Raw genomic sequence first — 14,571 nt, 5'->3', positions numbered from 1 at the left:
ATGGTACAGTGGAACTACATTTTGTTCCAAGTGAACAACAAATTGCTGACATATTTACCAAGCCACTTGATGAATCAACATTCACAAGATTGGTAAGTGAGCTAGGTATGCTTAATTACTCTTAAAATTCATGTCTTCTTTGCAATTTGAAGTGAAGCCTGAAATATATTAGTTGCTAGAACAAATTTGACTTTTAACAAAGTTTATTCCATCAACGGATGTTCCCTATCCGTTGAAAGTCAAAATTACTCTATCAACGGATATTCATTATCCGTTGAAAGACAAGTATATCTCTGGAACTTTTATCCGTCAACGGATAAAGCTGAAGTACCTTTCAACGGATGACAATTTACATTATCCGTTGAAATGTCACATCAGACGTTTGAGGTGTTTCACAGCCGTTGATTCTATTTTCTTAACCGTTGATACCATACATACATCTGTATGTATTGGTTTTAAAGGTAGTTATTAGAATACTTACAGTTTATTCTTAAACGGCTGAAATTCACTAACACCTATTTATTGATTAATCCTTTATTTATTTCTTTTTCTTTGAAAACATATAAGCCCTTCTGATTGTTCATTATTACTTTACGCTTTCTTAGAATTTCAAGCATTTACCATTTTCTCTCTGCAAAACCTTCAAGTTATTCTCTGCAATTTCTACTCACAACAATGGCACCAGTCGTGAAGATTATGTCTCAATCTGGGTTCATCTACGAGAAGAACAATTTCATAGCTCTGGTAGAAAAGAATGAAGCCCACTCAGATTATCACAAAATGATGGACTTCATCAAAAACTGTAAACTTAGCTATGCAATGCTGGAAGCCCCAATGATTTTCTGTGAAGTAGTTGAGGAGATTTGGACAACTGCTGAGTTCAACTCCATGGATATGACTATCTCCTTCACTCTCAAAGGTAAAAATCACTGTATTAACTGTGATGACTTACAAGCATGTTTTAAATTACCTGAGAACAATGCCATGACACCACACACTGATAGTGATGTATCCAGCATGTTAGATTCCATAGGTTACTCTCTTAACTCTGCTAATTTAGGGGGTATTAGACGAAAAGGCCTTAGGAAAGAATGGAGTTTTCTTGGGGATGCCTTCATAAAGGTTTTCTCTGGGAAAATTAGTAATTTTGATGCCATAACTTCATCTCTTGTTAATATGTTCTATATGCTTGTTTCTGATAGGTACTTTAACTTTAGCAACTATGTGATGCTAGAATTAGGTACTAGATTAGGTAACAAAGCTAATAGACCTAATAACATCTATTATGCTAGATTCTTTATGTTATTGGCTAACCATGTTGCTGAAAATTTAGTCATTATCAATGAGAATAATAAACTCAAGTGCTGGGCACAAGAGAAAAGAGTTCTTGCAGACTTATTGAGAATGGATCTCAACAGCAGTGTGCAATTGGTATATTTACCAATCATGAATGCACCCCAGGTAGGTGAGGTAATTGCTTCTACAACTCCTACTTCTTCCAACCCCTCTATTTCTTTATCTTCTAGTGTGGCCATGAAATCTGTGTCAATGCCCCAACAGATTTCTACCAAGGTCACCAAATCTAAACTTTCAAAATCCAAGACAAAGAAAACCACCTCTGTTATTTCTCAAAAGACAACAGTTGTAACAACAACCATTAACCCTGAGGGAAGTGAACAGGGTGTGAGTGGTGAGGGGAGGGGTGAACATCAAAGAAACCCCCAGGATAAGGAAGGAGAGTTGAGTGCTTCCCAAGCTAGCCAAGCCCCAGTTTCTCAAAAAGCTGTGGTGGTTGAAAAGGTTTCTAGCACATCCCTAGTAGCATCCTCCCAAAAGGATGTTACTATTGAAAAGAGTTCCCAACCAGGAACACAGAACAAAAGAGGGAGGGACACTAAAGCCAAACACTCACCTACAAAAGCTTTTATTAGAAGGAAGAAGGCTAGAACCCAATCTTCTACACAGGGTGCACACACTGCACAGATACATCCATCTGTCTCTGTGCCTTCTCAAACTCAGTTTGATGTGACTCCAATAAATGTGGAGTCACAGCCCCATTCTCTCACAATAACTACACATCAATCACCAAATACTTCTTCACCATCTCTGGATGTGGATATGTTATTCCCATCAATTCCTGATTCTCCCTCTTTACAACTCAGGGAGGAGCCCCACTCAAATACAGGTGATCATCATCTTTTAGATGATTTGTTGGATCACCCGCAAATTCTTTCAGATATAATTGAAGGATCTGTATCAACACATATCAAATCAATCTATACAGATTCAACAGTTATATCACTTTCAATTTCATCTTCTTTTCCTTCTTCAACGGATATCACTCATCCGTTGACAAGTGGTTGCTCTTCAACGGATAAGCTTAACAGCAGTTATCCGTTGATAACAACAGTTTCAACTTCAACGGATATTCCACATCCGTTGATAGTCTCTACACAAATAACTGAAATGATTCCAAGTGTAGAAGACATGAATACTGTGCAATCACTTTTAGGATTGAGGGCAGGGAGTGAAAATTTGAGTGAGAGGCTGGGTTGCTCCCAGGCAAAAGGAGAGATTGAGAGCACAAAAATGCATGCTATTTCTTCCAGCATGGCAAAAGTCAGTGAGTGGAGTACCACCTTAGAAGGTGAAGGTGAGGGAGTGAGATGTGTGAGCCAGGGGGAGCCCCTGATGCAAGAACATAGAGAAAAAGAGAGAAAAGCAGGTACAGTTGATACAAGGGTGGAACCAGCCATTGCTCATGAGTCAATGATTGTGGATGATGCTGAAAAGGAAAGACAATTTCAGCAACATTACAAAGCTGTAATTGATAACATTTCCTTGGATGCTGACACTTTTACTCATCCTGTGACAGCCTTTCAAATGTTGGCTGCTCAGGGCAATGAGGAGGCAGAAAGGACACTACATCTAGTGCACACAACAGAATCTCTTCAAAGGGATAAAGCTGCTATTAACAGGATGCCTTCTACAGCTGGTGAGCCATCTGAGGAATTTGGAGTAAATTCTGATGATGATGACTCTATTTCTTCTGATGGAAGCATGAACATAGGGGGAGATGAAGACCCTAGTTCCATTCCTAATCTACCTGAATGGGCCTTGACTAAGGAGCATAGAACAGGTGAATTCAATGTCCACTTGGTCAAACAAATCATCACTATTCAACAGGCCATTCAGAACACTTCAAATGCAAATATCAAGGCTATCCTCCAAGCTCACCTGGACTCACTGCATCTCATAAAGTTGCAGCAAGTAAAGCAAAATTTGAGTCTGGATGATCTCAGGAAAGATATTGCTGACTTGAAATCCTTCACTTCAGAAAAATTGGATTCAGTCATGCCCTATGGTACTTTGCAGGACTTGGTTTCGAGATTGAAAAAGGAATCAGTTACTGAACAAAGGCTGGCCAAGTTGGAAGACAGAGTTCAAGGAATTGAAGATTCTGTGGCCACCCTTCTTCTCAACCAACAATCTCAAACCAATCTCCTAATGCAGCTGGCAAAAGCACAAGGCTTGACCCCTCTCCTTGATGATAACAAAAAGGGGGAGAATAAAAGGGAAGGGGAAGGAGAGCCCTCTACAAAGATTCAGATATCTAAAGTGCTAGTTCCTGCCATCACTACCTCTCCAATCATTCAAATCAAGGGAAAACCTGATGGAATTGATTTGATTCAGCTAGCAGCAGCTGAAATACAAATGAAAGAACAATGGAGGAGAATTGATGAAAGGTTGCAATTGGTGTTTGGTTCTACACAAAATAAATCAACATCTGTGAAATTTAGCACAAAGATTCAACCAATCAACATGGAGCTCAAGCCAGTAGGGAGAAATAAGGTTGGAGAGACTTCTTTCAAGAATTTAAAACCTATGGTTCTAAAGCCTAACACTAGATCCAGTATGGACTCCACAAAGAATCCCCTAGACTTTGCTCAGATAAAGGAAGTAGACTTTCCTCTTCCAAAACCTGATGGAGACAAAATTCTAAGTGCAAGCATCATAAAGAAGAAGGAGACCAAGGACAAGGGTGAGAGAATGAACATGGCCTTTATCTATAGAGAGGGAAAGAGTATCTGTGTGATGCAAGGACATCCCAAATTTCTAAAGGCTAAAAGGGAAGAAACCAGAAGGTTGAAGAAAGAAGCTGTAAAACTCAAGGCTGACAAAAGAGCACAAGCAAAGCTTGAAAAACAGCTAAAGTCAAGCCGAGTTGAAGAAATGAAAGGAATTGAAGTCAGGGGTGAAGAAAAGATTGCTAACTTAGATGAGGTTCTTGGGAGCATATTTGGTGAAAATATGGAAGAAAGAGAGGAATGGCAGAAGGGAAACAGAAGAAAGGCCAAGGCACACAGAAGGAGTGAAGATAACCCTGAAGATACCAAATCTATATCTAAACCACTACCTTCCATACCTGAACCTTTTGTTGCTGATCCCTCTATAAATATCCATGGTGAACCAATCATTCCAAAAGAGGAACCTATTGATTGGGACAACATCACATTGCCTACCTTTTTAACCACTCTACCACTACCAAAGAAACAGAAAAGAAAATCTAAATCTACACCTCCCCTAACCTCTAAGAAATTCACTCAAAAACAAAAACCTAACCCTAAGCCACCCATTTCTAAAGATGATTATGTTCACATCTGTGACATAAAAGAAGCTTCAGACATTAATCTCTATCTGGATGAGCTGGAGGAAGTAAGGGGAATAGCTGCCTACAGACAACTACCAGAGAGATTGGTGTTCAGATATAAGGGAGCTGGGGAAAGAACATGGCCTCTCTACAGGATTCTAAATGAAGGCTACTCTACCTTGATCAGAGTCTTTTCAGCCATCAAAAAGGATTCTGGCTTTACCAGAACAGCCAAGACTGAAATTCTCAACAAGATTGCCAACATAAGGAAGACTTGGAGGGAACCAAATGCTTTGCCCAGAACCTTACTCATACAAGAAAGGGGAACTAAAATTCACAAATCACCTCATTGGTTGATGGAATTTAGAGATGACAAAGGAGTCAGAAGATTTTTCAGACTTGAAGACCAACTCAAGATTGCCAGCAATGAAACTCTCAAGGAAATGCAATCTAAGTTGGATATCAGTGATGAAGATGAAGCTGAATTCTTCAGACAACTCCAACTCCAAATTGAGGAAAATGACAAAGGGCTAGGAAAGAAAACCAGGGAACAAAGAAGAAAATGATGATTTGCTCAGGCTAGAGGAGCACCCTTGGAAATACTGTAAATCTTCAATTACCTCCTAGTACATACACTTTTGCAGCACTTTTATATTTCTACTTAGTTTCAATTCAAATATTTATTAAGTGTTTTGTTATCATCAAGTTAACCCTGAATTTATGTCTACAATTCTTATAGACATAAATAGGGGGAGATTGTTAGGAATATATGTGCATTAGTTTGATGATATGTTTAACAAAACACTTAAGTAGAAATTTAGTGTCTGTAGCCTCAACGGATAAGACCACTTTGGCTATCCGTTGATGGTGTAGCTTTACTTAGAAATAAGTCTAGTATTGTAGCATATTTCAGTCTCTGTATTTAAAATGTAATTCTTAGAAGTTGAGAGAAACTATGAGTCATGTTGACTACTAGATGATATGCAGATAGGAAGGCCAATTGTAAATATTTCATGCCTTGTAATTTTGTATAAATGAAGTGGTATCAACGGATGACTTAAAGACCTTCAATGGATGAGAAGCTAAGCTTCAACGGATGTCTCTAAAAGCTTCAACGGATAACATCCTTCAACGGATGAAGTCATCAACGGATGAAAACTTCAACGGATGTTCTGCTAATTAGCCGTTGATAAGTGGTAGTTGTACCTACAAACAGAGGCACATGGGTTGTCAGAGAAAACTGAGATGTGGTAGCCGAATTTCAGGATCAACAGAAAAAGCAGCCGTTCTTCTTTAGTACAAAGTTGCAATAGTCAACAAAGTACTTGATTGAACAGGAAAAGAAGCAAGTGAAGAACTTATTTTACTATTGTAATTTTATATTGTTTTTCACTTGTACACTTGGTAATATATAAACCAAGAAGAAGCTAGTAATTAGAGAGAGATTTTCCAGAGCTGTTAAGAAATATCTTGAGAGAAAATTCATCTAGTTTGTACTAGGATGCAGCTGTGATCAACATTGTTGAACACAGATTTTCTAATATACCATCTCTGGTGGAACAACAAATCCACCAGAAAAGTTTTTAAAGTTTGTTGTGTTCTTTACATTTTGTGTTTGAATATATATCTGTCTGCATTAGCTCAAAGCAATTCATACACTTGTTCATCTAGAACACACTGCTTTAATAAACTTCTCAAAACTTGAAAAAGTTTTGAGATTTACATTCAACCCCCCTTCTGTAAATCTCATTGTTAGTCCTCTAGGAATAACATTATTTAATATAAATTTATAGCTGCAAAAGGCATGTTTGTAAGTAAAAATACAAGAACAAGAGAGATGGGAAGTTTCGTGATATCAAACAAAAGAGGGCCTATAAAATATAAGGGGAGGGTCCCTGACAACAGTTTGTCGGGGAGCCCTTATACAACAAACGGCTTTTTATCCGTTGGATCAACTATCCAATGGCCGTGATTAAAAAAACACATATAGGGACCACAATCATTATCAGCGGCCCGGAAATTTAACTTTCACGGACTGCGGACATTGTTTGGGGTTGGGATCTAAAATAAATTTCTATTTACTAAATAAAAATGTACCCCATGCATTAACATCAAGTTCCAACCGCTGACAATATCCACGGTCCGTAATAAGAGGGTAAAAAGGTAATTTCTCCTAACCCCGGACAATATCCGCAATCCCTATAACTATTTTTTTAATTACAGCCATTGGATGAACCATCCAACAAACAGAATTATGTTTGTTGTATAAGGATTTTCCAGGGACCGTCCCCGGAACGCTTGAACAATTGACAAGTGTGGAAAATACATGAAGAAAATTATAAACTTGTCGGCAAAGTTTCGGTTCAAGTTCGCTTTTAAATGATTCCCTTACATGTTCTTTTCCCAGCGAATGTGCTGTAGAAAAAATGGGTTTATTACTTATTATATTTTTAAAATATTAATATAAAATTCAAAAAATGTTCTATCTAATATCTTAAATTTTTAAACCTACTCCCTAGTATGGTATCAGGGTTTACATAGAAGGATTCATATTCAACTTCTTCTAATATTCTCATAATTTATTATGGATATGAAAAATAAAATTATGTCCCAAAAATGAATATCATAATTCATTTTTCAGCTCATAAATGAACTTTTGAATGAAAATAGTGTTAAAAGGTTTTGGAGATTTCTTCAAAAACCCAGTTCCAACCATACTCTACTTATTTAAATTTTTTTGGTGAAATAAAATTAAAATCTCATATTGGAGGGATGAAAACTTTTTCTCTGCATATGTCAATTGCCATGTCATCCCGACCGCTTCCCTTGCCCCCTTTTTTCCACTTTCATGCTTGACTGCTGCCTATGTGCATATAGTCTATATTCAAGGGGGGTCCCTTACTCGTCTTCTTTTATCCTCCGGCGAGCCCATATAGGCCTTATCTTGGGAGATATAAAGTTAATTTTATTTTATATTTGACCCCTAAAAGTAACTATTTTGACCCTACTTAACATTTTTGATCCCGTTTAAATTGTATTTGACTATATAACTTGCAAAACATACATAAATTTATCTTTTATGTTTAAAAAGAGAGGTTAATATACATGTGTTATTCTCAAGGAACTAACAATGAGATTTACAGAAGGGGGGTTGAATGTAAATCTCAAAACTTTTTCAACTTTTGAGCAGTTTCAAAAGCTAAGTGTATGATGAACAGATGTGTGTGAATTGCTTTAAGCAAGTGCAGACAGATGTATATTTAAAACATAAATGTAAAGAACATAGAGGCTTTAAAAACTTTTCTGGTGGATTTATTGTTCCACCAGAGATGTGTATTTCAGAAAATCTGTGATACAAAGAATTATTCACAGCTGCTTCCTAGTACAAAGTAGATGATTTTCTCTCTGAATTTTTCTAAACAGCTCTTGAAAATTCACACCTAATTACTAGCTGCAACTTGGTTTATATATCACCAAGTTTTTCAAGTGAAGACAAATATAAAATACAATTATAAAATAGTCCTTCACATGTTTCTTCTTCATTTCTCTATCCAATACAATCTAAGATAATCTATGAATCTTTGAATACTCCCTTGTTTGCACCAGAATGGAAATGCTGCTTTTTCTTGATTCCTCCAAGAGGCTACCACATTTCAATTGTCTCTGTCAACCCATGTGCCTCTGTCAGCTTATGAATTGTCACTATCAACTGCTACAGAACTGAGCATCCATTGAATCTTTCATCCGTTGATGGCTTTATCCGTTGATGCTTTAGTGACATCAGTTGATGCTTTAGCAGTTGAACCTTTATCCGTTGAAGCATTCATCCATTGATGAATGTTATCCGTTGAAGCTTTAGAGATATCCGTTGAAGCTTTGTTTCTCATCCGTTGAAGGCCTTTAATTTATCAGTTGATACTACTTCATTTATACAAAATTACAAGGCATGAAATATTTACAATCAGCCCTCCTATTTGCATATCCACTAGTAGTCAACATGACTTATAATTTCCCACAACTTCTAAGAATTATAACTCAAATGCTGAGACTGAAATGTGCTACAATACTAAACTTATTTCTAAGTAAAGCTACTCCATCAACGGATAGGCAAAGTGGTCTTATCCGTTGAGGCTACAAACACTAGATTTCGACTTAAGTGTTTTGTTTAACTTATCATCAAACTAATACACATATATTCCTAACAACATGATAGGAGATAGACCGTTAATAATAATGTTGTTAAATATATACTGAAAAATTGTAACATGAGCTACTATCTTATAATCTTATAAATTTTTTAGCCCCCATTGAATAGAGTTTCCGGCTACGCCCTTGTCTATATTTGTGTGGATGTTTCCATGGTATATGTGCATTTTTTATTTTGTTTTTTTAATTTATGATTTTATGTTGTTGATGAATTAAAATTTAATGTAGGCCCATAAATAGTTGTAAAAAATTAAGTTATTGTCAAATTCTATTATTTTATAAAATTATCTTTAAATTTTCCGAATAGACAAGTATAGAGATGAATATATTAAAAAATAATTAAAAATGAAAATTTCAGTCAACTTTGAAATTAATAATAAATCAAAATATTGATTAAATAGACAATGATTAATTGCTAAGAAGGACATGGATTTAGGAGGGTATTGGCCCCAAATGTCACTATTTCTTTAAAATAAAATTTCATGTTGCGTTTTTTTTATTCGCTAAAAACGCAGTTGTGTGTGGTGTTTAACTATTTTTTTTATTTTTTAGAAGTTCAAAACACAATTTCAGCTTTTGTTTTTAGTATCAAAACGGAGCTTCGAAATTGGTTTTGAAGATTAACTCCATATGAATTGCCGTTTTTAATTATTATTTTTTTTACTTTTTAAAAGTTCAAAACGTGAATTGAACTCATGCTTTTACAGTAAAAAATATTCAAAAATGTGAATTGAATTCATGTTCTTACAATAAAAACATGAATTGAAATCATGTTTTAGATGTTAAAAAAATAATAAAAAAAAGGTAAACACATTTACGTTTTTCTTTAATAAAAAAACAAAACCTAATATTACGTTTTCAAATAATATTTGAGACCGTATTTTTCAAAATTGACATTCATGATCATTCCCTACCCAATAATAACATTTGGGGCGTTTTTTTTATTTAGGATTAGTAAAGAAAAACACGTCTTTGTAAAACTCTCTTAGCTGATTGACAGAACAATCAGGAAAAGTTAGATTAAGGGGCCCTATTTAATCAATCAATTATGTCGTTTTTACAAAAGTTAATCATGTACAAGAAGTATGCTAGACACAATACAACCGGCTGGAAGAAGTTTTCAGCCAGCCGATATTATTTTAACATTATGATATTATTACTTTATGGTTAAGGGGTGCATCATGTAATTGTATGCAAGATTTGACAAGCCAAAAAATATAATTAAAAAAATGCGTGTACGTATATTGCACACAAAATAATTAGAAAACAGGTGGAATGGAAGAACAAGAAACCAATAAATATTAGTGCAGATTGATTCTAAAACATAAGAGGCTTTTTAACTCTGGAATATCATACCAAGATTATTACAAAATGACGATCTTCAGCAAAAAAACGGGTTAAAATGTCACTTAAGTTGAATGATTAATATTCTTATTTCTTTTAAAATTGTTCTATTACACATTTAATTTTTTTAGAAAAAAAATGAAAAAATTATTTAATAATATATATTTTTTGTAAATAAAAAATCAGGAGGGACTAAACACAAAGAATGAAGAGATTATTTAATAATATGAATTTACCATTTAGTAATTTCGAATTGCATTTACAAACTACGGTATTTCCTCTATTTTTTAATAATTTACGCTTTAATTTTTGACACATATCTTTAGGTGTTTTGATCTTATAGTTAAAATTAATATATTTAAATATCTTTTATAAATTAAAATTTTAATTATAATTTTTATTCACAATAAAATTTAAAAAATATTAATTCTAGTTATACTTGAGGTACTTAAATTCTACTCCCTCCGTCCCTAAAAACGTTTCCTATTTGTGTTGGACACGTTTGCCAATGCACACTTTTGATTGTTAATATCTTTAATTTCGTATTAGTATTAAATATAAAAATTTCACTGTATTAAAGTAGTGATAAATATGAATCCAATGATATCACTCATTACTGTGTTTGATATTATAGCTTAGACGTAAATTGGACTCATGACTATATTTGATATTATAGTTTAGATGTAAATTGGTAGACAATCGCTTATCGTGAACAGTAACAAAAATCAAAAGAGATATCGTTTAACGGGAGGAAAGGAGTAACATAAAGTACACAAACAGGGCCCAGGAGAGTTGCCCACCATTTAAAACTTAAAAGAGAGATGCTAATATAGAGGTTAACCTGATAATCCATAATAGTGATAAGTGATAAGTGAAAACCTCTAGGCTCACGCGCTTTCTCTCTGGTCTCTCTCTGGAAAATGCACCGACAATCCCTAGGCTCCCCAAACTCGAAGCTCCACAGCAATGGAGACAATGATAACATCGAACTACTCACTACAGACGACTTCAAAATAAAGCAACAGCTAGCTTCTCAACTCGTAGCCGGCGACGACGAACAATTCCGGAAGTCCCAAAAGCCTCATAAATCGACAGAAAAGCTCGTTCATATTATTCCGATGCTCATCATTTTCTGCTTTCTCATCCTCTATCTAACCTCTCACGATCCTTCTCAAAAAGGTATTTACATAATATAATATGTGTGTGTAAAATATTCCATCAGCGATATATATATATATATATATATATATATATATATATATATATATATATATATATATATAATTCAGTAATTAAATCAACGGTAAATTTTGTAACTATTTTGTAGTGTTTTGTTGTAGGTGTTAATAACTTGAAAGACTTTAATCGGAATTCAAAGGCCACGGGTAGGTTGAAATGCGGATTGTATTGAAATTGTATGTATTTCCTATAATTGCATATACAAGTGTTTGACTATGGTTGTATATGTAGAAATTTCAAGGGAGATTGACGATATGAGGGTAGTGTCGGCGAGCGGTGTTTTGGCGTTACGAAACAGCAGGAACTTGCAGGAGGAGTTTCATAACAACAAGCAAAGTCCTAATAATCGTCTTCACCGGAAGCTCGGCTATATCTAGTCCGTGTTTTCTGCTCTCTCTCTCTCTCATTCATATTGATCAAAATCATAAAATTTGGATTCGCCTAATAAAAATATAATAAATCTTAAAAGCTTGTTCTTATTTATTTTCAAATTTCACCGTTTTATGTTCGCACGTGGAATTCTAATTTTGCTGCCATCGAAGAATGCATGTACATTGTTGTTTTGCTAAAGAAAGTGCCACTTGGTAAAAAATAAATTTTTAATTTCATTTTTAAAATGATGAATTGCAGAAGAGGGATGGTAATTGGAGTCCAACTGTGTTGTTCGGACCGTTACTGACGCCTAAGCTTAAAGTGGTGCAAATAGCCAGTAATTCGAATATATCACGTACATACTTGGTTCTTTTCCCCTTTTTTATTTGCTTATTACAAACACATTACATTACTAATTACTTGCATTCATCTTGCTTCACATATTCACACATAAGCAATTTGTTTACATGCCGCCTCTACTAATTATTAGCTTGATCATAGTTAATACTCCATGTTATGCCTCTTTGTTCGAAATTATTTATTATCCGAGAGATAGCGGAATCAAACACCTTTAATATATAACTGAATGACTTTAAGATAGTAGAGGTGATGCCCAAAGTAAACTCAGATTTTGTGATGAAGAATTTTAAAGATGCAAACATCTAACGTTTTCTTTACATAATGATTGATTATCCAAAACCCACACAGCAGTCAACTTACCATGGAGGCAGGGACCACGGCCCTTAGTATATATACACTGTCACTACCTGATTGTCTCTCTTGCTCTTTTTCTTGACCCTATCTAATCAAATTATTGGGTCTTGCCATGCCTTCAAAATCCAGTCCCGTCAATGAGCTTTAGAAATAATGTTCTGTTTTTGTTTACAATACAGCCTGTTCTCTTTTGTAATCATCTGCTCATTTGTGATTTAATAAAACTTAATTTTCTTAATTGTTAAGGCAATGACTAGTTTTTATTCAACACCATAAGTTCTCATCATATGGTAATTTTTTCCTCAGCACCTTAAAAGTTTCTAGTAAATTTTCATCCAACATTGGCAAATTCAAGTCGTTTGCAAAACGGGCACATTTTAACTTAGAAACAAGAAAGAAAAATGAATGATATTGGGTAAACTACAACTCAAGATGTTTGTTAGCAATAATCTTTTGAAAATGGCCAACAAGAGAAATCAGTAGTTCCTTCTTGTCCGATCCAAGCGAAACTTCATTTGCACAAGCGACAAGGAGATTTACCAAAAGAGCTGAATCCAAGGAAGTTTGTAAGCTACACATACACAATCAGTAAATGGCATTCGCAAAAGAGCTGAAGTAAAGGAAGTTTCTAAATACAAGGGTTGGATGCATGAACTTTAACAAGGTACTACATGGTTTTCCTTCTCTGTTCCTCTTCAGCAGTCGTTTTCCTTCTCCGATCCTCTTCCGCAATAACGGCTTTCTCCTTGGCATGTTAGCTAACTTCTGCAGCAGCCTTGGCAACTCTCTGTTCCTCTTCAGCAGTCATTTTCCCTATCTGTTCTTCTTCCGCAATTGCCCCTTTCTCCTTGGCATGTTGGCTAACTTCTGCAGCAGCTTTGGCAACTGTCTGTTCCTCTTCAGCAGTTATTTTCCTTCTCTCTTCCTCTTCTGCAATTGCTGCTTTCTCCTTGGCATATTGGCTAACTTCTGCAGCAGCCTTGGCAACCGAGTCAAATGCAACTGTTACCCAGGAAGCCCCAATAGATAAATACTGGTTACTCAATACAGCAGATTTAGCAACTGCTGATTTAACTTTCTTGGAGACTTGTAGGTTTTGCTCCACTTGTTGGACTTTGTCAGAAGTTCCAACAGCAAATGCTTTACCTAGAACATAACCCTTTTCCAAAATGCTACTAAATACATCCTTTGTTGTTAAGAGATGAGATTCAGCTTCATCTGTAGCTTTCTCTCCTGTTGCCTAATTCAAATTGCAGTAGGTTTTGAATTCTAAGAACGAAATCTGGGAGGTTAATGTGCACAAGAAATTTTAAATCCTTACTGGATATGGGGATGAAGCAGTGCTTGGAATCTCGCGACTGGGAGCTAGAGTTATAATTACTGTCAGGTCCAGTAACTTTGCACCCTGGAATATTATAATGTGTCATAACAAGGAAAGGTAAGTCTATAGAAAGTAGCCATTTGTTTGTGTCGTCCAGCATATCAAAGGTTGTCCATGGAAATTGTTATGCAGAACATACTTAAATTAAAGGCAACTGCTCAACCCTTCTATTACAATTTCTGAGGGAAATGTATCTTCAAAAAAGCTCTTCATGAATAAGAGCAAACAATTGCAACAGGGTTTGTCCTACAGCGAGTTCCTATACCTCGCAGCCAAGCTATATAATCCCCCCCCCCCCCAAACACACACACGAGAGTCCCTGAAAGCCTGCTGTGGATAACAGTCTAATGACTCCCAAGAGCTCCTATTCAGTGTTAGCAGATTACGCCCCCCAAACATTTTTGACTTGGATACAGTACCCTCATTGTGTTTTTTGCTTATAACAATGAAGAACTGCTGTTTAAGACAGTTTTTGGTCCCCCAAAATTTTAATCATTGATACTGCAAAATGACTCGATGTCCACAAGTTAAACATGATATTCCCATTATCATGTCATTAACTCTTACTATGAGCTCCTGTCAATGACAATGTGCTTATGTGTGTAAGCTAAAACAGGTGTAATAATGATTTACTACTACAAATAGATGACAAGTCTTGTGCTAA

General features: G+C 35.4%; 1 protein-coding gene across 2 annotated transcripts; it reads left to right on the top strand.

Moving 5' to 3' along the window:
• Positions 1–11,038: 11,038 nt before the first annotated feature.
• Positions 11,039–14,056, top strand: LOC141666255 (uncharacterized). 2 transcript variants are annotated; one of them, XR_012552191.1, is made up of 5 exons: positions 11,039–11,380; positions 11,542–11,586; positions 11,672–11,816; positions 12,071–13,190; positions 13,285–14,056. XR_012552191.1 is itself a non-coding variant. In XM_074472250.1 (4 exons), coding segments are annotated over exons 1-4 (450 nt in total). In that variant the 5' UTR covers positions 11,039–11,121; the 3' UTR covers positions 12,072–14,056. The 2 variants fall into 2 exon arrangements, 1 of the variants encoding a protein (XP_074328351.1); XM_074472250.1 differs by having other exon boundaries at positions 12,071–14,056.
• The last annotated feature ends 515 nt before the right edge of the window (positions 14,057–14,571 follow it).

This window comes from Apium graveolens, chromosome 6 (genome assembly GCF_009905375.1).
Source record: "Apium graveolens cultivar Ventura chromosome 6, ASM990537v1, whole genome shotgun sequence".
Taxonomy (NCBI): Eukaryota; Viridiplantae; Streptophyta; class Magnoliopsida; order Apiales; family Apiaceae; genus Apium; species Apium graveolens.
Note: the sequence above shows the minus strand (reverse complement) of the source record. Positions and strands in the feature narration are given on the sequence as shown.